Source organism: Saccostrea cucullata, unplaced genomic scaffold, assembly GCF_032062105.1.
Source record: "Saccostrea cucullata isolate Sc308-1 unplaced genomic scaffold, CSIRO_AGI_Scuc_v1 ctg787, whole genome shotgun sequence".
Taxonomy (NCBI): Eukaryota; Metazoa; Mollusca; class Bivalvia; order Ostreida; family Ostreidae; genus Saccostrea; species Saccostrea cuccullata.
The window spans coordinates 145,540-168,560 of record NW_026933448.1 but is presented as its reverse complement, the minus strand read 5'-3'; the positions used below and the strand labels follow the sequence as shown (position 1 = coordinate 168,560).

The following is a 23,021-nucleotide window of genomic DNA, read 5'->3' as shown; positions in this document are numbered from 1 at the left end:
TTTGAATATCAATTTTCCATTAAGAGAACTATTGTACAAGAAGCATAATCATTCGATCTCGAGAAAAAAATACATCGTATAACATGACTTCATGTTTAAGAAGCAATTAGTGGTAAAGCTGCAAACAGTTCTCCTAAATACCGATTCTCAAAAAGAACAATATGAAGAAAAAAGTTAAACATCGTCAATTAAGCATCTAAAATTAAAACAAGGATTGTATCTGTGTAAAAAGAGGAAACAACAAAGATCAATAGCAGGGTTTGGAAAGTGAATGTCTAATAAACCAAGAAGGAGAACCGTCAGGATGAAACTTCCAAAGTGACAATTATTGGGCCGTGTGAAATACTGCACCTTCTGATTACGTAAATTCTTACAAAAACAGAACAGAATCTGAGAATGAAGATGGCGGGGAGAGACTTCCGGACCCTGTTTCTGGCAATATCCTGTCTGTGGTCGCTACTCGGGGACCTGGTATTGTGTTCTACGGAGGAGGAACAGCTGATCCATAAACTGTTAGGCCACGCCTACAATAAACTAGTGAGACCACGCGGCGAGGGCATCAACGGAACCCTTAAAGTGAAAATAGGAATGAGGTTATCACAGCTGTTAAATATTGTAAGTAAACTATCGCTACACAGATAATGCCGGGTTTGTTTTGATAAGACTAAAAGGCAGATTAAAAATCCATTGTTATTGTCAGTCGATCTTTGTCAATGAAAGATATACAAACATACAACTCTCTTTATTATTGTAGGGGATTAACTTTCAACGAATATTCAATACACTTGTAACATAAGGCAACCAATCAATGTTTTTATATCATTCCTTGGTCAGTATGTAACATACGGATATCTCTCAGTAAATTCGAGTTTCATATATACAGTAACAGTCGGTTATCTTAAACTTGGTCAAAAATAACATCAAATTACAGAAAACTAAATAATGTTACTAAGAGGAGGAACAGTTTCAAAAAGACTGTTATTAAATTTCTTTCGTCACTATTTCTACTAATGAAAATATTCTTCAAAGATTTTTTTAAATGGCGTCTGTTTGCCGAACAAAAGCTGAGAGTAAGATTGCAATTTAACGAACTCTAATGATCTGATTCTATCTATAGGATGAGAAAAACCAGATAATGAAGACGAGTGTATGGTTACATCAGGTGAGCAAGAGAGATATTTTTGATGAGAAACATCAAATTTCCATCATATTACTGTTGCTTTAAAACACTTAATCAGTAGGAAGGAAATATAGACATACTTAAAAATGTTATTGCTATTTAAAAATATATGTAAATCGTCACCAATGCATGAAATACATAGATTTAACGAACAGTATTCAAGCTCAGAAGTCCATAAAACAATGCAAAAGAGGAGCAAACACGGACCTAAAACATTAGAGGTGGGATCAGAAGCCATAATTTCTGATTGGTGAGCGCTATGGCTTTCATATTTTATGTATATCTTGCATTTGACAGACCTTTTTTATCTCTTGACCTTGAGATGTAACCCTCTTTTGCAAAAAAATTGTGTCTTTGTTAAACACTGAAACCCCCGTATGGCAGCCTATGGTGAAGGTTAAAGTTTTTCAAATGCAAGTTTAGAAAAAAGGCCAAGGTCAAGAGATGAAAAATGTTTTCCAAAGAAAGCCCTTTCTTCAATGAATAGCATTTTGAAATGTGAAAGCCAAAAATACCGACTGTTTAAAAGTTATTGTCAAGTTAAAGTTTTTAAAAAAGTGGGACAAAGTCAAGGATCAAGATAAAAATAATTGATACCCAGAGAAAGGACTTGTCACGAGAAATGCACATATGAAATTTAAAATTGAGCCTAAGCATCAGCTGTTCAAAAGTTTTTACAAAGTTTGATGCTTTTTTTTAAATAGGTCAAACTCCAATATCAACATCTATGGGTCAAAACTGTTGTTATCCAAAGGAAAATATATAAATATCTTGACCTACTTTAAATAAAGTTTTAAGCTTGGCAATTAATTTTCAACAGTTATTAATATTGAGGCTTTAAAATTTCACAAGAGTATAGAAAGTGAAAAGATTTTCCGTTGTATAACAATAATTTTCATCTCTTTCATTTGACCTTGGAGTTGAGCTTTTAAACAAAATTAATCTTGTCCCTAACTTTAAACAATTGGCTTTTATATTTAACATGTATTTTTTCTTGTTTAAACATCTTCCACTGGGTACCATTATTCTTAACCCTTTGACATTGGAATTTGACTTCCTGTTTAGCATAGTTATCTTAAGCCATAAATTTTGAACTATCTGGGCTTGGGTTTTCGTATTTCGCAGGTATATTCACTAAAGCAAGTCCTTAATTGGGTATTAAAATGTTCGAAAGTTTGGCCTTGACCTCAAAGTTCGATTTGCATTTGAGAAATTTTAACTTTCGCCATTAGCTGCCATACAAGGGCATCCCTTTTTCACAAACACAACTTGTTTATTTACATCTATAATAAATAGGGGGGCCTTTTAAACTGCGATCAAAGTATGGGATTGAGACTAAGAATTGTAGATTATTGTGATAATAATAAATGATTTGTATTTTTTTTTTGAAACAGGAGTGGACAGATAACCGTCTGATGTGGAATCCCCAGGACTTTGGGGGGATTAATATGACCCAGATACCATCCACTGATCTTTGGAAGCCGGACATCGTTTTATACAATAAGTAGGTCAACAAAAACTATCATTTGATTGAAATATATCTATATAACGTCTATATAATGTAATGAAGCAAACCATGACTGTACAAAAGGCTATAGTACAAGTATCAAAAGTAAAGTTCAACCCAGTCAAATTTTTAGAATGATGCTTAAATGTACTCGATATGTCTAGTACAGCGATATTATCATGTACCAATTTCTTTTTTTCTTTTCCAGTGCGGATGGGGACTTCATCGTGACTCATAAAATAAAAGCCAAGGTTTATAATACAGGTAAAATTGTGTGGGAACCGCCGGCCATCTACAAAAGTTACTGTCCTATTGATGTTGAGTTCTTTCCCTTTGACAGACAGGAGTGTTTTATGAAGTTTGGGTCTTGGACTTACGACATGGAGCAGATTGATCTGGAACACATTTGTGACGAGAAAGCAATAACGTACATTGTTGGTGACAAAGAAGAGCGTGTGATCAACAGAGGGGTGGATCTAAAGGACTTTTATTTCAATGTTCAGTGGGACATCATTAATGTTACGGCTACGTGGCGGGAAAAGTCCTTTCCTTGTTGCGATATCTCCTATCCTTTTATAATCTTTAACATTACTCTTCGCCGACGGCCTTTGTTCTATTCCCTTAACCTTATCATGCCGTGTCTTTCCATTTCTGGTCTCACAGTCTTAGTATTCTACCTTCCATCAGACAGCGGGGAGAAGATCACTCTCTCCATCTCTATACTTCTGGCTCTCACTGTGTTCTTCCTGCTTCTCTCAGACATAAATCCTCCGACTTCGTTTGTTATACCACTGATTGGAAAATATCTTCTTTTTACAATGATTCTTGTGACGTTGTCGATATTTTTAGCAGTCAGTTCAATTAGAATAACAAACCGAAAGCCTTCAACTCATAATATGAGTCCCTGGGTAAAACGAGTATTCACAGATATACTTCCGAGTATTTTGAGAATGAGAAGACCCGGAAGTAAGAAGAAAATCCCTTCGGTGATAGGCGGTCTATTTTATAGTGTCCGAAAGGACTATCATTGCTCTCTTCATTTATTGACTCCAAATGATGATAAAAACCCTATTTCTTGTGAATTTTTGGGATATCCAAAGCGTTTGCAGCGAGCTGTAACCGGGGTGAAGCTAATAGCCGACAAACTCAGGAGGAGCGACGAAGTGAAAATGGTTATATACCTACTCATTTCCTTTCTAGATTATACGTAGAATTATCTTCATTATCATTTTGATTATTTCCATACATATAAAAAATAACAAAAAAAAAACAAACAAACAAACAAACAAACAAACAAAAAAACAAAAAAAAAAAAAACAAAAAAACAAACAAACAAACAAACAAAAATCTGGGGAAAGATGATTTGTACAAATTTTGTTTGACAACGTAGAAATATTTTGTTTCATGTTAATTGAAGATGTTTTCCATTAATGAAAAAGGTAAAGATAACGAAAAGTGATAAAAACACAACTAAGTACTAATCATGAACAGGTAAAAATACCGACTTCTTCTAAAACCGTGTATAAATATTTACCCCACCTCTGTTGATTTTTCCGTGAAATCCTGGCTTACGATTGGTAAAAATAACTTCTTCTAAAACCGTGTATAAATATATATACATATATACGTGTATAAACAGGCGGTGGATTATATATACTATATACCGGTATAAACAGACTTCTTCTAAAACCGTGTATAAATATATATACCCGGTCAGTTGTAAATCCATACCCGGTATAAACAGGTAAAAAAACCGACGATATAAATATATATACCCCATATATACCGTGTATAAACAAAAAATACATAAAACCGTGTATAAATATATATACATATATACCGGTATAAACACAAAACCGTATATAAATATATATACCGTGTATAAACAGGTAAAAAAACCGACTTCTTCTAAAACCGTGTATAAATATATATACCCCATATATACCGTGTATAAACAGGTAAAAATACCGACATCTTCTAAAACCGTGTATAAATATATATACCCCATATATACCGTGTATAAACAGGTAAAAATACCGACTTCTTCTAAAACCGTGTATAAATATATATACCCCATATATACCGTGTATAAACAGGTAAAAATACCGACATCTTCTAAAACCGTGTATAAATATATATACCCCATATATACCGTGTATAAACAGGTAAAAAAACCGACTTCTTCTAAAACCGTGTATAAATATATATACCCCATATATACCGTGTATAAACAGGTAAAAATGAAATATATATACCCCATATATACCGTGTATAAACAGGTAAAAATACCCATAAATATATATACCCCATATATACCGTGTATAAACAGGTAAAAATACCGACTCTTCTAAAACCGTGTATAAATATATATACCCCATATATACCGTGTATAAACAGGTATAAATACCGACTTCCTCTAAAATCGTGAAGTTAGTATAAACCAATAACTTACAATTGGTGGAAAACAGTTTTAGAATTACGAAAGACTGACGTATTTAGCACAATTTCTAAATAGAGGTTAATTATTTACAAACAAGTTGATGAAAAAAGATTATCAACAGTCTCGTTTAAAGTAATCATTGCGTAAGTTCTGTGGTAAATACAATGACAAGTTCAGCAAATACAAGTTATCATTGAGTCAAATGTTGACTGACGTTTTTTATGCTAATTGTTATGCCATTGAATTGTTGACGGAATTTTCCGTTATTTCCCGATCCTAAGAAGGAGCATATGGCGGGTGTGATAGGTCGGCAGGTGATGCTCACTTTTTCATGGCACCTGATCCGACCTCTGATGTTTTGGAGGTCCGTGTTTTCTCTGCTCGTATTTTGTATTGTTAAGTGGAGTTTTGAGCTTGAATACTGTTCGTTATCTCCATATATTTCATAGTAATATGGTTTAAATCCTGTAACATCATATTGCCTGAACTGCTTGATACCTAAAGTAAGTCAAAATATTTCATCTATAATACAGATCTTAAAAGTCTATAAATACAAAACAAATCGGCAGCAGAGTAAACATGAACATCTAAAAGAATCAGAGGTGGAAAAATGATCCTTTGAGAAATAAACATGCCCTGTGGACCGGTCACACCTGCTGTGTGCTCCTTGTTATGACAGGGCTAAAGGGAAAATCTTTACACAAATCAGAGTGTAAATAATAGTCTAACTATTGGTATGTCAAAATTCAGTCAGCATTCGACTAAATCATAGATTACATTTGGTTATAAGCTCATTCAATAGTTTGCCCCGATTACATATTTTTCGTATGTAAAGCATGCTCGTCTACTCTCACTCTGAATATCCATAAGCATTTACAGTACCATCAATCTGAATATTCATTACACTTAAGGTAGTACAAAACACCCCTGGATTCTATTTTTACTAGTTTCTTGAAAAATACTGGAGAAAAAAAGAATAATATTACTATATTGACAACAATGAATGACCCCTGTAAGAAAAATAACAAGTTTTTGCATGATTGCGTCATATTTTGTGAAAAAATCAGAGAATCCTATACTGTAGATCACTTAATTTTCGCGACACCTTATTTACGCGAGATAGTCATTAACTCTTTATAAGTGAGACAAAATTTTCACGAATTGTGGTCATTGCTCTCTATAATCTTAAGGAATTCTATTATACGCGAGAATGAAATTTTCGCGAGCAATTCCGTCTCGCGTAGTTACGCAAAAATAAAGTTCTCGCGAATAAGTAGTGATTAACAGTATATTGGTCACTTGTGCGCTTACATTTTGGAATGTGTTTACACTATCTAAGTGCAATAAACAAGCAATAAACAAGCATGTAACAGTCTGATATAAAATGCAGTGTAACTTTTATTCTCCGTTCTTTGTGTACTTTAAAGGTCAAGGTCATATCAAGAGGACAAACGTCGAATATTGTGTTATTCTGTTATTTTTTTGCAAAAAGTGAATCATACATTTTTTTCTTTAGAAAACTTTAAGTGTAGGATAATTACATGTGAATTTTCAATTCCGACGCTGTGTATGTTCTATTTTTACTTAATATTTTTCTCAAATGGTCCAGTATCAATATGACTTACTAAGTTAAAGTAACAAAAAGGTTATCTTTATTAAAATTATAGCACAAACTTGCAATAGATCAACTGATAATTCTAAAAAAAAGCCTCATTCTTAAGTCGAGTGTCTGATTTCACTATCTTCTTACAGGGGTCTGATAGGCCATATTTAAGAGACAATGTGGGCAAAATATGTGTGGTTGAATTTCTTTCATATTATATATAAAGAGAGATTTTGTATCCTAACTTTGTATACTTTCTGTTCACAGGAAGAGTTGGACTGGAAATATATCGCTATGGTGGTGGACCGCCTGTTTCTCTACCTGTTCTCTGCTGCCTGCCTCTGTGGAACACTGACTATATTTCTGTACGCCCCCTCCTTACAGGACCCCCGGGACGAACTGATCCTTCAGGACAACACAGAAGACTGTGTTTATTGACGCCATACTACATGGACTTTTCAGAACTGCTTTGTTAACGTCATAATACAAAAACTCTTTATAAGACTGACATTATTAACGTCATAATTAACTGAATATATTTTCAATAAAATTTAAGTTATATTTTTTAAGAATTTAAAAACAGTACGTATTTATAATAAAAATAATTATAATTAAGATAAATATCAAACATAATAAAATGAAGTGTTGTGCAATTTATGGCCATCCTTTTTGTTCATGATGCATTCAATTTTTGCTCAATGATTGCATATTGAAGGGTAACAGAATTCCATTGGAATTAGATTCTTTTTTTTACTTGCCTATATTGTTGAGCGGTCAAACTCGCTTTTCCTGTACTGCTGGGTGACAGATTTCGTAGGTCATGAATCCAAGCCAAGATTAGGTCTTAAGTGGGTTCATGAATGAAGAATTTGGAGATAACGAGCAGTATTCAATATCAAAATCCATAAAACAATACAAAATAGGAGCAGAAAACACGGACCTCCAAAACATCAGAGGTGGGGTCAGGTGCCATGGAGGAGTGAGCATCCCTTGTCAACCGGTCACAACCGCCTTGTGCTGCTTGTCATGATCGGGAAAAAACGGGAAAATCTGTCTTCAATTCAGTGTTTAAATAATGGACTGACAATAAGTGTGAAAAATGTCAGTCAGCATTTGACTCTATGATCAATTGTATTTGCTGACAAGGTCGTTGTATCGACCATAGAACTTATAAAATGATGACTTTAAAGAAGACTGCTGATATTCTTGTTTCATCAACTTGCTTGTCAATAATTTACCTCTTTTTAGAAATTGTTCATACGTAGAGCATGCTCTTACGTATTGAATCAAGGTGATGAAGGTGTACGCAGGTGATGAAGGTGTATTGCTGCATAGGTAAGGGAAGTAGACGATTGGAAAATTAAAGTCATCAAGTTTATCACAGAGCTTGGTTGTTAGATTACTTAACGTCCTTTTCAAGTAAAATATCCAAGTACAAAACAGATGTGTCAAACTCTGTGGTATCTTTTATCTCAAGCTCACCAGGATATATCGACATAGGAATAGAAATTACCACTGCTAATTGACAATACGTCGACGATATATCTAAATATTGAGTTGAAGGCAACAGTTTTCTTTTTTTTTTTCACGTATAAGATTTTGAACAAATTCTGCTTCATATGAATACAAAAATAGGTTTGCTAATAATGGTACCCATGGGAATTCCAATAGATTGTTGGAAGACCTGGTCTCCAAAATCCACATATTGTCAATCAGAAACTCAAGCATCTTTTCGATGTCAACTTCAGAGTACTTGTGTGTGCAATCAGAATTTGTTTTAACAAAATTATTTTGCAAATGACTAATGACCAGGTAAGTAAATTTACGAGCTCCATTTATATTAAAAAAGCAGTTGTCAATGATATCAAAAAGCCTGGAATTTAATTTATCGTGGGGAATGGTTGTGTATAAAGTTGAAAGTCGTAAATTTTTAAGCTGTTGATTTTGGTATTCGGATTTCAAATTGTCTAAAAGTTCTTTGGAATTTTTGAGTATCCACATTTGAATCACACCACTTCTTGAATATATTGTTACACCGTACTCTTGAAAAAAACTTCACTACTGTCAATATCTTAGTGAGGAGTGAAGAAAGTGGCTTGATTGAACATTAACTGGAAACTGCAATGTATCTTTCTTTGTAAGGATTCTTATGAAGTTTCGGAATCCAATATATCCAATATATAAAGCTGTATATGGTAGTTCAGATTTTGGTTCTTCGGGATATTCAAAACTGACATATGACTTTGAAGATTTTCTTCCTTAGAAAGGGAACTATGAGTATAAGGTGGATTACCACTTATAGAATTAAATCCAAGTTCTTCTAAAATACAATATAATAAGCCTTACAAATAAAGTCAATGGTGTTACCTACATGTACATGTAGCTTGTTAAAATGAACTTCTATGTGCTTTTTATACTAATATTTTTTTCACTTAGGAAAATTATGATAGTTTGAGACTTGCTGTATACATGTATATTCTCAAATACGAAGCGTTCGGTATTTGAGTATATTTTTTATTCGCAAACAATCTGTGTTTGACACACCCCCTTATCAAATTAAAAATCAGCGCAACAGATTATTGAACAGAAAATCACAGGTTGTATTTCCATTCTTATTGAGAGACCCATTATCTGTAGGTCGCTCTCGACACATGGACCCGCCCCTTTTCCTGATCGTTCTCTGATGTGTATAATCGCACGAAAACCTTTATTTGATAATTACAAGTCCCTCTTTTACTTGACAAATCTCATGAAAGTGTTAAAAAGATTTTCTTTCCCTATACCCCACAGAGTCAATATTGATTGTTATGGGCAGATTGAGGGTGCACGATATGAAGTGTCTTAAGGAGGTGGTCTTAGTTAATTAGGTCTAAGATAGAATATCTCGAGTAAACATTCGGGAAAAAAATTAAAGAATATACCAAAGTACATATATAAAAAGAAACGTGTAAAGGTCTTTAGAAGTTGGCTGCAAATCAATGTATTATTAAAATTCTTTTAAATTTGACATTAATCAAACACTGTGAAGCGTAAACATTTCTGTGCCTAGTTCAAAGTCAATGCCTAAAAGTCTCCATCGATTTGTAGCAGGAAGACGTCGGTTTTGTTTTCGCGTTACAAATAAACTTTTTGATTCTCATTAAAGCAAGCTGAAAATAAAGAAAAGGGCTATGTCGGTCGATAAACTAGAATCTCTTACAACTTTTACTTGAGTTTTAGAAACCTTCTTGCTGGAATACTAGAACAATACGCCAAAATCAAGATATTTTGATTTGCCTCCAAAAATATAAAAGAGCAATAAACATTCAATTAGGATGTCATACACAGATAATTGTATTACTTAGGATAGCACTCAGCTTTTGATGTATTGCGTAACAGCTGCTCATAGGGGAAACTATCTTGTGTATTCTAAGTAAACTTGCCGCCGGTGTTACAGAACGGCGAGTAGCTGCAAGATCGGTGTGTGTAACAATACAATCCACCAGCACGGAATCTCGCAATTAGTGAGAGAGGTGAAGAGTCATTTTTTGTCTGTAGACATAAACAAACCACATAGTGTCAGCAATCCAGACTCTGATATATTGATACAGGAGCTTCGAATCGCAATGAAGTACATCTTACGCCAGAGTTCTCTTAGGACAGTCAAGAACCACTGTCGCCTCTGGGTGCCGAGTACAAACCGACATTGATTTTTAACTTGATCCATTTTAACTGCGTTCAAAGTACGACGTATTGTGTCTTCGCCAATTAAACTCAGTCATGGATATGTTATTATGTTTGATGGTGGTTCTAGTTGGGGAAGTTGGTGGTTCCCTCAGCACCAGTGAACCAGCTGAAAAGAAACTTCATGATCATATCCTTGGGAGCCACTACAGTAAATTAATCCGACCAACGGGAAACAGTTCCGTCAAACTAACAGTCAAACTAGGGTTGCGTCTGTCACAGCTGCTGGAGATTGTGAGTAATCTTAAATATATTAATATATATAGTTATGATAACATGCATATGCTACGCCAATTCTTAAAAGCATTCAAATTAACAAGCTTCCAGAATAAATAACTAATACATAATATTTATATTGAATATGAACTATTGAAAATCTTTTACACGAGACATGAAGATATGCATGTAACTTTTCATTTTCACTGTATGATTTTAATTTAAAGGTGTATGTAAAATATGAAGCAAAGAGATCTTGTATATACCCAGATATGATGCATTTTGAAGTAGAGTGTATTTTCAGAGCACACTCGCCATGAACTCTCAAAGTATTTGGCGACGATCATCATAACAACTCTCTGAGAAATCTCTTACGTCTAATCTATTCTTTATGATCCTGGCATGTTTCACAGTGAAATATAATTCATCAACGTAAACAAATTTAGCATTATTTCCAGCACATTCCTCTGGCTTTCATATTTTACAAACAATTTATTCTAGAATTCAGAATAACACAGAAAACCTCTCCTCTGAAAAATATGTCACCACTTTCTGTTTTATCTTGTTGAATAGAAAATTTCTTTTGTAAACCAAGCTGACACATGCAATTGTAATGATACAGGGGGAAATCAATCAGTTCGATTGTGTAAACATAATATTGAGTTTCAAGGATGTGACGACTTCATACACAACCTTAAAAAATGGGACGGAATTTTAATGTATATTGTGTACATTGTAAGACCTGACTTTTAAACTTTATGAAATTGTATATTTTTGGTCCGTCTATACAAAATTAAGTATGGTGATTTACACCAAGCTTAAAGTGTAAAAATATACTTTTTTCTGCTTGTGTTATGCTTTGTTTTTACGATCTACACTTTCTGTCGATACCCCACTCTGTCCGTCTGTCACAAGTTCTTCCTCAACCTAAACTCCCATTTTAATGTAGGCAGAAATCAATAAATCTTTTGGAATATGATTAATGATGCCTTGTAGATGTGCAATAAGCTTTAGGAATTTTGAATTCTTACTTGGAGTCTGGTCTTAAAAAATAATTCTTTTGTACAAAACCTGTTTCTCAATACTATTATGTTATACGTCTAGATAATTTCAATGTTACATGTTAAAGTCAAACTAGGGCTAATTGTAACGGGAACCGTTACAGATGTTCCCCAAACGCTCCCCAACTCCCTTTTGGTGCCTTATTCCCTGTAAGCTTCATTTAAATAGGACGAACTCTATGCCTTTTAGACTGTAACAATGTTTTCCCAGAAGTATATTCAGTATATTCAAATTTATGCATTGCACGCATGCGCATTTGAATGCATGTGCGTAATGACCATATCATCTTGTCTACACTATTTGTATACTAGAAATTACAGCGTTTTATCCAAAAGTATTAAAAAATACGTTTTAATCTAGTTTGTAATTTTGCTCATTTCACGTGCACGCACGTGCATGCATGTGCATGTCGACTGTATCTTCTTGTAGGAGTCTGTTATGTTTGTCTATGTTCCCCATCCTGTTTGGTTGAAAAACGAGGAAGTTATAGCCATTTTAAGTTTAAGCCAATCAGATTGCAGCGCACGTGTATGCGCATGTTTTCATGACAACTGTTATATATCATATTGTAGGACATCCTAATGCATAATTATGTTTAAAATTTTAAAGCATTTCGTCAAAAATTAAAAAAAGATATTGCGATTTATGTTTCAGCGAATCACAGCAAAGCACACGTGCATGCACGTGCATGCATGTGCATTATGACCATACCTCCTTTTATAATGTTTGTCTACTTCCCATACTGTTTCGTTGAAAAACAAGGGAGTTATAGCCATTTAAAGTTTAAGCCAATCAGATTGCAGCGCACGTGCATGCGCGTGTTTACATGACAATTGTTATATATCATATTTTACATCCAAAGTATGCCTATATTTTAAATTTCATAGCATTTCGTCAAAAAACAGAAAAGATATTGAGATTTTTGTTGCAGCCAATCAGAGCGACGCATGCATGCGCGTGAGTTCGTGCTAAAAAAATTATCTACACTATTAATATATCCTTATTAAATGAGTTTTAAAATATTTGATCAAAAGATGTTAAATATATATATATATATCCGTCATTTCACTCATTTCACGCGCCCGCACGTGCATGCGTATGCGCGCAAAAAACCTTCGTGTTGCACACCTAAACACACCTATTAACCCTAAAAAGGTTTTAGCTAAAAAATAACAAAAAAAGTACCGGAGAACAAAGAAGAAAAAAAAGAATAATAATAATAATAACAACGATCTCGTTGCGAGCAACGAGAGGTTCCTGATATATAAAAAACGAAAAATCTATGAAAAAGTCGTAAAAAAACATCAGTCCCACGGGGGATTTATATAAACACAGCTAACCATTACGCCATCGGGAACAGCGCTTCAAATCTTTAAATGCGAATTTCTGGAGATTGGGTTTTTTAATTTAAAACAAATTACACATTCCGCATATTTAAGAGTTTCATAAAAATCAAAGAAAAATAATGAAAAACAAAAAAGTTGAAAATTTTGATTTTTTTAATTCTTTTAATGTCTGAGCGAAAAGGACATTCCGCATTGTCATGCCCTATGCTCTCCAACAAGTCTCCAGCTCATATCTTTAGTAGTTCTTTAGATATCGAACTGACAAAATCTCATTTTAAAATCAGAAAAATGGCCATAACTTGGCACCGGAAGCGACTATTCTTCCATAACAATTATAAGAGCCATCCAAAGTTTGATGAAAAACCTAATTTGCACAAAATTTGTCTAAAAAATAAGAATAATAATAAAAGAAACAGTAGAATCACTATAAGGTCTTCCGTGATTAAACCGAGTAAAACCAATATTTCATTTTACGCTTCTCTCTGCTGTCAAAGAGCTTTCTGCTAAAATTTAACAAAACAAAATTGAAGCAGAGCACACACAGCCCTCTAAATCATCAGAGATGGAATCAGGTACCATGGAGGAGCGACACCTCTTGCCGACCCGTCACACCGCCGTGTGCTCCTTTTAAACCCTTTCACTTCCATTTAAATCCTTAACCTGGTTCTCCAGTGTTTGTTCTGCTCCTATTTTGTATTGTTTTATGGACTTTTGATCTTGAATACTGTTTGTTATCTCCATCTCCATATGTTCCATACCTTTATTTTCATTTTTACTCAAAAGATCAAAGGGGTTGTAAAAACATTTTTTTTTAAATACAAAAACTAAACAAACAGAAAAATGCAAAAAAAAAAATAAATTATAATAATAATCAAAAAATTAAAAATAAATAAAAAAGAAAGAAATATATATATATATTAAAACAACGGACTTCCTGATATATAAATTATATTACGAATTTATATAAACACAGCCTATTTAAACGTACTCTAGGTAAATTAAGCTATAGTTTAAACTATACATATCCATTGTACTTTTTTTACTTTTAATGTCAAATTTTTATTGTTCGTGTAGTTGGTCATTTTTAGTGCTTTATTTAAATTTCCATCCATGACCTAATTTGAATGAAAAATTAAAAACCTATGCGATTAAACTTATTCATTTTACGTAAATGAAATTGTCTTTAAGTTATTATTTTCAGATTATAGATAAAAGTGTGTTTTAATCATCTGTTTTTAAGTAAAGACTATAAAAAGTGATACTTGAACATAAGCATAAAAATAAGCTAGACATTATCAACATGGTATATGTTACTTGATTTGAACATAGTAAATGTGTTACTTTACTCACTGTGTAAAGAATATGTTAAATATCAATCAATGGAAAGCCTATGAAAAAGTTTACTCATAAAATAGAGAGTATTGTACTTGAAACACGAAAAAGTAAAAGAACAGGTAACGTTATTCTTTAGTTATTTAGTAAACATTGCTTAAATATGGGGGAAAAGTCTTACAAAAAACAATAAAGTGAAGATTAAGCGTTTAAATGAAAAATTATACAGGGGGATTGATAACACTATACTATACCGCAAGTACGATATTTTAAGGATTGAGTACTTTTCTGAACCTCAGGCACGATATTTTAATTAACAGTAATTAACCATTTTTTCTTTCTTTTATCTAAGGGTTGATCATTCCTACTGTATAAAACTACTCCATATATAAAACTCTTTAGTGCGCAGTGTTTAGACTTCCTTAATATACAGATAAAATAGAGTAATGTTTTGTACAAATAAATTTTCAGATATAAAGGAGCTTAAGCTGTAAAAGATGGATTATTTTCATGGCTAGAAATAAAGCGTTCATTTTTGTTCAAAGTAGGGTTAAATAAACATGTAATTTTCTATAAACATAGAATACACAGTGCCGTTTTACAACAGGGTATCAGTAAATTTGTGAAAACGCAGAACGTATAAGTCGATTTACAAAAATATCAGAATATCTATAAGTACTTTTTACAGATTTTTTCAGAACACAGAAAAGTTTTGCATTGTTAGATTCTTGTATGTGGAGTTTTTTGAATACAGATAATTACGTCTTGAGGAATTTAGTGGAACATTACGCTTCAGTTGTAAGCAATTATCCTCAGAAAGCTGGGTTCTCATTTAAAGCTTCACCTCAGTTAACATCATTATGGACACTGTACAATACAAAAGCTTTAATATAGAAGACTGTGATTGAGAATTAAATTTTATACAATGTATGCCCTATTTTACCGTGTAAAATAGGTTTAATATTTTACAGCTATCATTTGTTTTTATTTCCAGCACTTTCTACTTCATTAAATGATAAATGTATGCCATGAAGAACTTCAATATCAAATACTTATCATATATACTGCTCTAACTACCCATTCAAGTGTTTTTTTTTTTTTTTAATTTTAATTTTAGCACGAGAAGAATCAGATTATGACCACAAGTGTTTGGCTAAGACAGGTAAGAAAATGATGAAATAATAACGTCTGTGTAACTCTTTCCGGTAATTAGGAGCAAATAATGTGTGTGGAAAAACAGGTAAGAAGCCATTGATGACGTGTGTGTAACTCAATCAGGTAAGAAGCAATTGGTGACGTGTGTGTGACTTAATCCTGTAAGAAGCAAATGATGACTTGTGTGTGACTTAATCAGGTAAGAAGCAAATGATAACGTGTGTCTGTGGAAAAACTGGTAAGAAGCAAATCATAACGTGTGTGTGGAAAAACAGGTAAGAAGCTAATGATGACGTGAGTGGAAAAACAGGTAAGGAGCAAATAATAACGTGTGTGTGGAAAAACAGGTAAGAAGCCATCTGTGTGACTCAGTGTATGACAAATTAATCGTGTGTGTGACAGGTTGATGACATGAGTATTCTGTGATGAGTGTGTGATGACTCGTTCAGGTGTGTGAGAGTATTCTGTGTGTGACAGTGTATGTGTGTGACTCGTTCAGGTGTGTGTGAGAGTCTTGAAGTGTATGTTCAATCAGTTACGAGTATTAATCATTTCAGAGTCAAATGTGTTTGACAAAATCAGTTAAGAAGCAAATGATGACGTGTGTGTGACTCAATCAGTAAAGAAGTAAAGGTTGATTTGTGTGTGACTCAGTATATGATGTGTGTGTGTCTTCAGGTTGGAAATATTTGACACAATCAGTTAAATTCTGTTTAGTGTGATGACTCTCAATCTAGGTATATGTGTGAGTCATTGTTTAGTGTATGTGACTCAGTCAGATAGGTTGGAGTGTGTGAGTATTTTGTGTGTGAGTGTATGACATGTGTGTGACAGGTTGGAGAGTATTCTGTTTAGTGTATGACTCGTTCAGGTTGGATGAGTGTGTGTGACTCAGTGTAAGAATCATTATGACTCAGGGTAAGAAGCAAATGAAGAGTATAAAAGTTTGTTCAGTGTATGATTCGTTCAGGCAGGAATAACATTGTGATGATTATGTTTAGCTTATATTAATAAGGTAGGATTATAGAATATATCATTATTTAACATTTTGATTTTCGTTATATTAAAATGTTTTTGTGGTTTTTTTTCTGTTGTAGGAATGGGTTGACCTTCGTTTACGGTGGGACCCCCGGTCTTATGGGGGGATACTTATCACTCACATTCCCTCTGAAGCTCTTTGGAGACCAGACATTGTACTCTATAACAAGTATGTCATCAAGTAACAAGTATGTCATCAAATAACGAGTATGTCAGCTAATATACCGGTATAAGTGGAAAACATATATCTAACAAGGATGTCATCAGAAAATATATCAAATAACATGTATGTCATCAAATAACAAGTATGTCATCAAAAAAAAATCAAAAAAATGTGTCATCATATATCATGATATTATCAAAATAAGATAGATGTAATTATTTCTGTTCGTGTGATCCACATAATAATTATAAATGTAATGAATGCATATATGCTTATACTTACTATGTAGTTTTCAATTGATTAAAAAATACCTTCTACGTTGTAATATTAAATATAATTTTCAATTCATTCAAAAAATACTTAGATTCTAAAAAGCAATTTCCCTTTTTTTGATATCTTCTCTTCAGCTTGAACCTTATTACTGTTCGATATATCAAAATTTCATTATTTAAAGGAGATCTCGATAATTATAAGACATAGGGTTTTGATATTTCTTTGTCATAAAGACTTGTCCTCAAATTTTCACATTGTCTTAACTTATATAATAAAAAAATAATAAAAGATTGTGTTTTGCAGTGCTGATGGGGCATTTGAGATTACTCTGTTAACAAAGGCTACAGTCCATCATACAGGACGAATTGTGTGGGAACCGCCTGCTATCTATAAGAGTTATTGCCCCATTGATGTGGAGTTCTTTCCCTTTGATATACAAGAATGCTTTATGAAGTTCAGTTCGTGGACATACGATGGGTATGAAATAGATTTACAACACGTGTGTGATTCCCAGGCAGTGTATTACGAGGACACGAAGGTGAAAATCATTGACCGTGGCATTGATTTGAAGGACTTCTACCAGAATGTGGAATGGGACGTTATTAACGTAACAGCCCGCCGAAGTGAAAAGTTCTACCCCTGTTGTCCTCAACCTTATCCAGATATCATGTTCAACATCACACTCCGTCGGAGAACCTTGTTCTATTCTCTTAACCTCATCATGCCCTGCTTAACAATCTCCTGTCTGACTGTGTTGGTTTTCTACCTGCCATCTGACAGCGGGGAGAAGATCACACTCTCCATCTCTATACTTCTGGCTCTCACCGTGTTCTTCCTGCTCCTCTCAGACATCAGTCCACCTACGTCATTTGTGATCCCCCTGATCAGTAAATATTTGTTGTTTACAATGATTGTGGTGACGTTGTCCATCTTTCTTGCTGTTTATACATTAGGTATTCACTTCAGGAGACCTTCAACTCACCGAATGAGTCCTTGGGTCAAACGAGTTTTCACCGAGATTCTTCCACACATGCTATTAATGAAAAGACCAGATTTACACCGTAAGTCTAAAGACAAACAGTACAGGAACGTGAATGGCATAGAAATGAGAGAGGTACGTGAGAACCACAACAGCGCGAGAGTAGGGTGGAATATGGAAACGCAGGAAGGACTTCGAGTCCGAAATCCTTCAGGAGATTCCATAGAAATTAAAAGATACCCCAAAGAAATCCGAGAGGCCATAGAGAGAGTCAAGTTTGTGGCGGACCACCTTAGAGAAGCAGATGCAGACAATATGGTGGGTAAATCTTTATTAATATCATTATGCTCAGAACAGGTTAATTGTTTTTAAGAATCATAGATGATTCAAAGATTCAAATATTATTTAAACACATTATTCTTTTCAATACCCTTTTTATATTACAGGAAGAAAGAGACTGGAAGTACGTTGCCATGGTAATGGATCGTTTATTTTTGTACATTTTTACTACAGCCTGTATATGTGGGACACTGAGTATATTTTTGTACGCACCTTCTTTATATGACCCTAGGGGACCATTAAGTCTGGACGATCAATTCAACTGTACATACTAATGAAATTGTAAACAAACTGTACAATAATCTGTAAAGTAATGAAACTTGTACATTAACAACTATTAATATTGTAACCAAATTATCTGTACAGTAACATGTTATGAAAGTAAATGTGAATTACTTGTACAAATAAAGCTGTTAATAATGTGAGTAAATGTATACTTTTACAATAACCTGTTAAGTAATGAAAGAAATTGCATATTACTTGTACAATAACAAATGTTTATAATGTCAGTAATTGTAAACTACTTGTATATTAAGAACTCTAACATGTAAATATACATTCGTTGACGTTTAAACATTATTTTTAATTAAAAAGGCGCTAGCAATGATTTCAGTGATCAACTCGTAAACATGTTAGATGACAATGAATATACAGGTGTTTAATATCTGTACATGTATGATGCAACTGTAAACTGAACATATATAGCGACTGCAAATTAATGGTGTAACAATCGTAAAATTATCCGTGCATTGTAAGACGACTGTAAAACAGTCGGACATATTGACTTCCTTTACACGAACTGATCCTTTGCCTTAGCGAGATTCGTATATAATTAACTCTTAAATTAATGTACATATACAACTATAAAGTAATTGCACATATACAACTGTAAATTAACTGTACATATACAACTGTAAATTAACTATACATATATAACTGTAGAGTAACTGTACAAATATAAAACAATGTAAATTAACTGTAAAAATACAAAACAATGTAAATTAACTGTACAGATACAAAACAATGTAAATTAACTGCACGGATTCATCTGTAAATTAACTGTACATATACAATTGTAAATTAACTGTACAAATACAAAACTTAATGTAAATTAACTGTACATACAAAACCGAACTGTTAAGGAACTGCATGAATACTGGGAAAGACAGCATACTGATTGCTATAAATCATATTCAATACATTAAATTTTTTTACAGGGTCAATATGCTGTAAAAAGCATGGTTATATTAATCAACATGTCATTTTGAAAGTGTGGTTCTAAATAAAGAAGTTAAACATCAAATTTGTGTGTAAAAATATTTCTGGTTGTGGTTTGATACATGTTCATATTCTAAAAGATCTTCACTGTTTTATTACGACTGGAAAGAATCATTTAAGAATATCACATTTAAATTCATAATAAACAAAAAGAAAAAAAAGGAATTCAAAAATACGAAATTATATATTTAGACACTCATCGATTTAGTATTTGTGGCTCAGAAGGGAAAGCGAATCCTATCTTAAATGGTCTAATGGACATTTCTGATGTATATACAACGTAACAGCGCCATTAAGACTGATGTATAGCTCTTTTAACGAAGGTCAGAACTATTATTAGGTTATATCTTTTGATTTACAGTTTGTCTCGGTTATATCAAAATTCATGGCGTCGAATAATTCTAAAGAGAACCGCGATCACGCACACTTTCCGGTGTAATTCATAGTCTGATGCTCAACAATCGTAAGATATAGGAAATGAATGTTCATATGCTATTAACTTGAAACTCGGTAATACATTATAAACTTAATGGTCATGGTGTATATCTGCTTTCTGAGGAATTTATTATTTTTATGTTGAAACTTATGTTTTAGAAGCAAGTAGGAGATTTTAAAGGATGATGTGCACTCCTTCTGGTAGCGCGGCATCATTATGTCACATTTCATATACTTAGCAAACTGTACGCAAATCATTATATTGAATTATATGATAATAAGAGTAATGCAAATCTCACATCATATTTTCTTAATATCTAGTATTTATCCCAACAACAATATTCTTTGCAAGTTGTGTTTAACCTCTTACAGGGCATATACACATTTCTACTCATGTATAGTGTAAACAAATATTCATCAATTTGTTAATACTGCAGATATCAAGGTTCAAGTTCATTGGGATTAATCTGTTCCCAAAACTTTAACCTGGTCTCTTGTATGGAAAATATAAGTCAGATCCAGCATCCAAAGCAAGTCTGGTAGTGTCCATCCCTATATGTATCATCCATGCAAGTTTGGTTCGGGTTGGTCTTATAGTTCCTTGGGAATGAAAATGTAGGTCAGATCCAGCATCCGAAGCAAGTCTGGTAGTGTCCATCCCTAGATGCATCATTTATGCAAGTTTGGTTCAGGTTGGTCTTATAGTTCCTTGGGAATGAAAATGTAGGTCAGATCCAGCATCTCTGGTAGTGTCCATCCCTAGATGCATCATCCATGCAAGTTTGGTTTGGGTAGGTCTTATAGTTCCTTGGGAATGAAAATGTAGGTCAGATCCAGCATCCGAAGCAGTTCTGGTAGTGTCCATCCTTACATGCATCATCTATGCAAGTTTGGTCTGGGTAGGGCTTATAGTTCCTTGGGAATGGACCTACTCCAAAAACTTTAACCTGGTCACTCATCTGGAAAATGTAGTATTATATTATCCCTAATGCATCATCCATGCAAGTTTGGTTCAGGTAGGGCTTATAAATGGACCTGCTCCAAAAACGTTAACCTGGTCACTCATCTTGAGAATGGACCTGCTCCAAAAACTTTAACCTGGTCACTCATCTAGAAAATGTAAGTCAGATCCAGCATCTGAAGCAAGTCTGGTAGTGTCCATCCCTAGATGCATCATCCATGCAAGTTTGGTCCGGGTAGGGCTTATTGTTACTTGGGAATGGACCTGCTCCAAAAACTTTAACCTGGTCACTCATCTTGAAAATGTAGGTCAGATCCAGCATCCGAAGCAAGTCTTGTAGTGTCCATCCCTAGATGCATCATCCATGCAAGTTTGGTTCAGGTAGGGCTTATAATAGTTACTTAGGAATGGACTTGCTCCTAAAACTTTAACCTGGGAAGCACGCCAACGCCGGGGGTATAACATTCGTCTATATAAAATTAATTTAATTTCATTCATATGCAACTTCCATAATGTCAACGTTAATTTATCAGTTGGAGCTGAGTCGAGGCCTTATCACCAATAGATGTCTTAATTATTTTTTAATCTATAAATTACTACTTTGCTACAGAATACATAGGTCTGAGAAATAAAATTATTTACAAACTAGAAAAAAAGTCCACAGGACATGAATGCCCCGTCTAATGTATATTACTAATGTACATGAAAATAAACATTAGTGTATTAAGTCTGATTAGAATATCTTGAATAGATTCTTTAAAATTGAAACTGAAATCTTAAATATGGATAAGGATAGACTCTCACCACGTTTAAGTGCACACATTTCTATATCAATTTTGATCAATTTTAAAAGGTGTTGGTGTGTTCCAAATTTTCCCATTTAAAACAATTCAAATCAGATTCTTTGAAAAGGGCGTTGCTATAGAAATACTAGTAAGCAGATAATATATGCTTAAATATCTGAAAAATATTTTGTTTCATTAGATACGTACCCTTAAATGCAGATTCCCAAACCTTTTATGATTGATATTTATGAACAGCTAACTAAACTTTAAATTTTGACCATCATCCAATCTCTAACTGGATGCAAGAAAATGGCACATAAGGTTTAACATTGATATAGTATTGTTTTCTTCATCATTTTTCATCAATATTTGATATTCAACTGTAGTCCTACAAGACAAGTATAATTCAAGGTGAGACATATATGTTTTTGATTAAATGGCAAGTTTATTCCAAAAGCAGCAAAAAATCACTTTTAACCAATGGTACGTTGTTTCCATGGTAACAGAGGAAAGTAGCAGCTAATCCCAATTTTTCTTATGTTGTTTGTGTTGCAAGATCCTAAGAATGCATATTTGTCTGTCTTGAATTTTCTTTTTCCTCAAGACAGTGGCATTAACCAAATCTTAGTTTCTAACTTTGCTTGGTTGCATTATCACCATGGTAACCATCAAAGTCATTTATAGAATTATATACTGCTTATGCCTATATACTTTAGATCAACATTTTCATTGTTTTCCTCAAGTGGTAGATTAAGTTTGATCATGTAACACCTACAATTACATGATCAAACTCAATCAACCACCTACCATTAGTGAAAACTGAGCGTTTGTCAGTAAGATTTAGTATTTTAAATGTATTCCAAATGTACCATTGGGTACCACAAACTTAGAGATATATATTCTAAACAGTTTCTTTACAGCATAAGTGGCAACAAGGTGTCAAGTTTTGTGAGAATGGTTTGTTTGCTACTCCTAGTTATTATTATGGCTCAATAAAGATTTAAAGCAGCTGAAAATCTCAATTTTTCAAACTTTTCCGACTGTTACCATGGCTAGCAAGACACATAGCAACAAAATTTTATTTGATATATATTTCTGTTGTCAAGTACTAAGAATTGGTCAAGTTTCATCAATTTCGGTGAGCATGCGTGGCAAAGGAGTTTAAATGGTTACAGAGAATGGCTACAATACAAGAGGTCAAGTCAC

General features: G+C 33.5%; 2 protein-coding genes across 2 annotated transcripts; both read left to right on the top strand.

Moving 5' to 3' along the window:
- On the top strand, window positions 1-7,466 carry LOC134238350 (acetylcholine receptor subunit alpha-like 1). The gene is made up of 5 exons (XM_062720477.1): window positions 1-615; window positions 1,118-1,162; window positions 2,575-2,684; window positions 2,896-3,859; window positions 6,998-7,466. The coding sequence occupies exons 1-5, from the start codon at window positions 397-399 to the stop codon at window positions 7,166-7,168; spliced, it is 1,509 nt and encodes a 502-aa protein (XP_062576461.1). The 5' UTR covers window positions 1-396; the 3' UTR covers window positions 7,169-7,466.
- Window positions 7,467-10,110: 2,644 nt separating this feature from the next.
- LOC134238349 (acetylcholine receptor subunit alpha-like 1) lies at window positions 10,111-18,669 on the top strand. Its single transcript, XM_062720476.1, has 5 exons — window positions 10,111-10,687; window positions 15,527-15,571; window positions 16,662-16,771; window positions 17,342-18,335; window positions 18,464-18,669. Exons 1-5 carry the CDS (start codon window positions 10,490-10,492, stop codon window positions 18,629-18,631), a joined length of 1,515 nt encoding a protein of 504 aa, XP_062576460.1. The 5' UTR covers window positions 10,111-10,489; the 3' UTR covers window positions 18,632-18,669.
- Window positions 18,670-23,021: the final 4,352 nt, after the last annotated feature.

What these genes read in the sequence shown, in the direction of transcription:
- LOC134238350 (XM_062720477.1), top strand. Translation starts at nt 397, where the DNA reads ATGAAGATGGCGGGGAGAGACTTCCGGACCCTGTTTCTGGCAATATCC. An exon ending in TATCACAGCTGTTAAATATT is followed by an intron (nt 616 to 1,117) that starts GTAAGTAAACTA and finishes TTCTATCTATAG; the next exon opens with GATGAGAAAAACCAGATAAT. An exon ending in CGAGTGTATGGTTACATCAG is followed by an intron (nt 1,163 to 2,574) that starts GTGAGCAAGAGA and finishes TTTTTGAAACAG; the next exon opens with GAGTGGACAGATAACCGTCT.
- LOC134238349 (XM_062720476.1), top strand. Translation starts at nt 10,490, where the DNA reads ATGGATATGTTATTATGTTTGATGGTGGTTCTAGTTGGGGAAGTTGGT. An exon ending in TGTCACAGCTGCTGGAGATT is followed by an intron (nt 10,688 to 15,526) that starts GTGAGTAATCTT and finishes TTTTAATTTTAG; the next exon opens with CACGAGAAGAATCAGATTAT. An exon ending in GACATTGTACTCTATAACAA is followed by an intron (nt 16,772 to 17,341) that starts GTATGTCATCAA and finishes TGTGTTTTGCAG; the next exon opens with TGCTGATGGGGCATTTGAGA.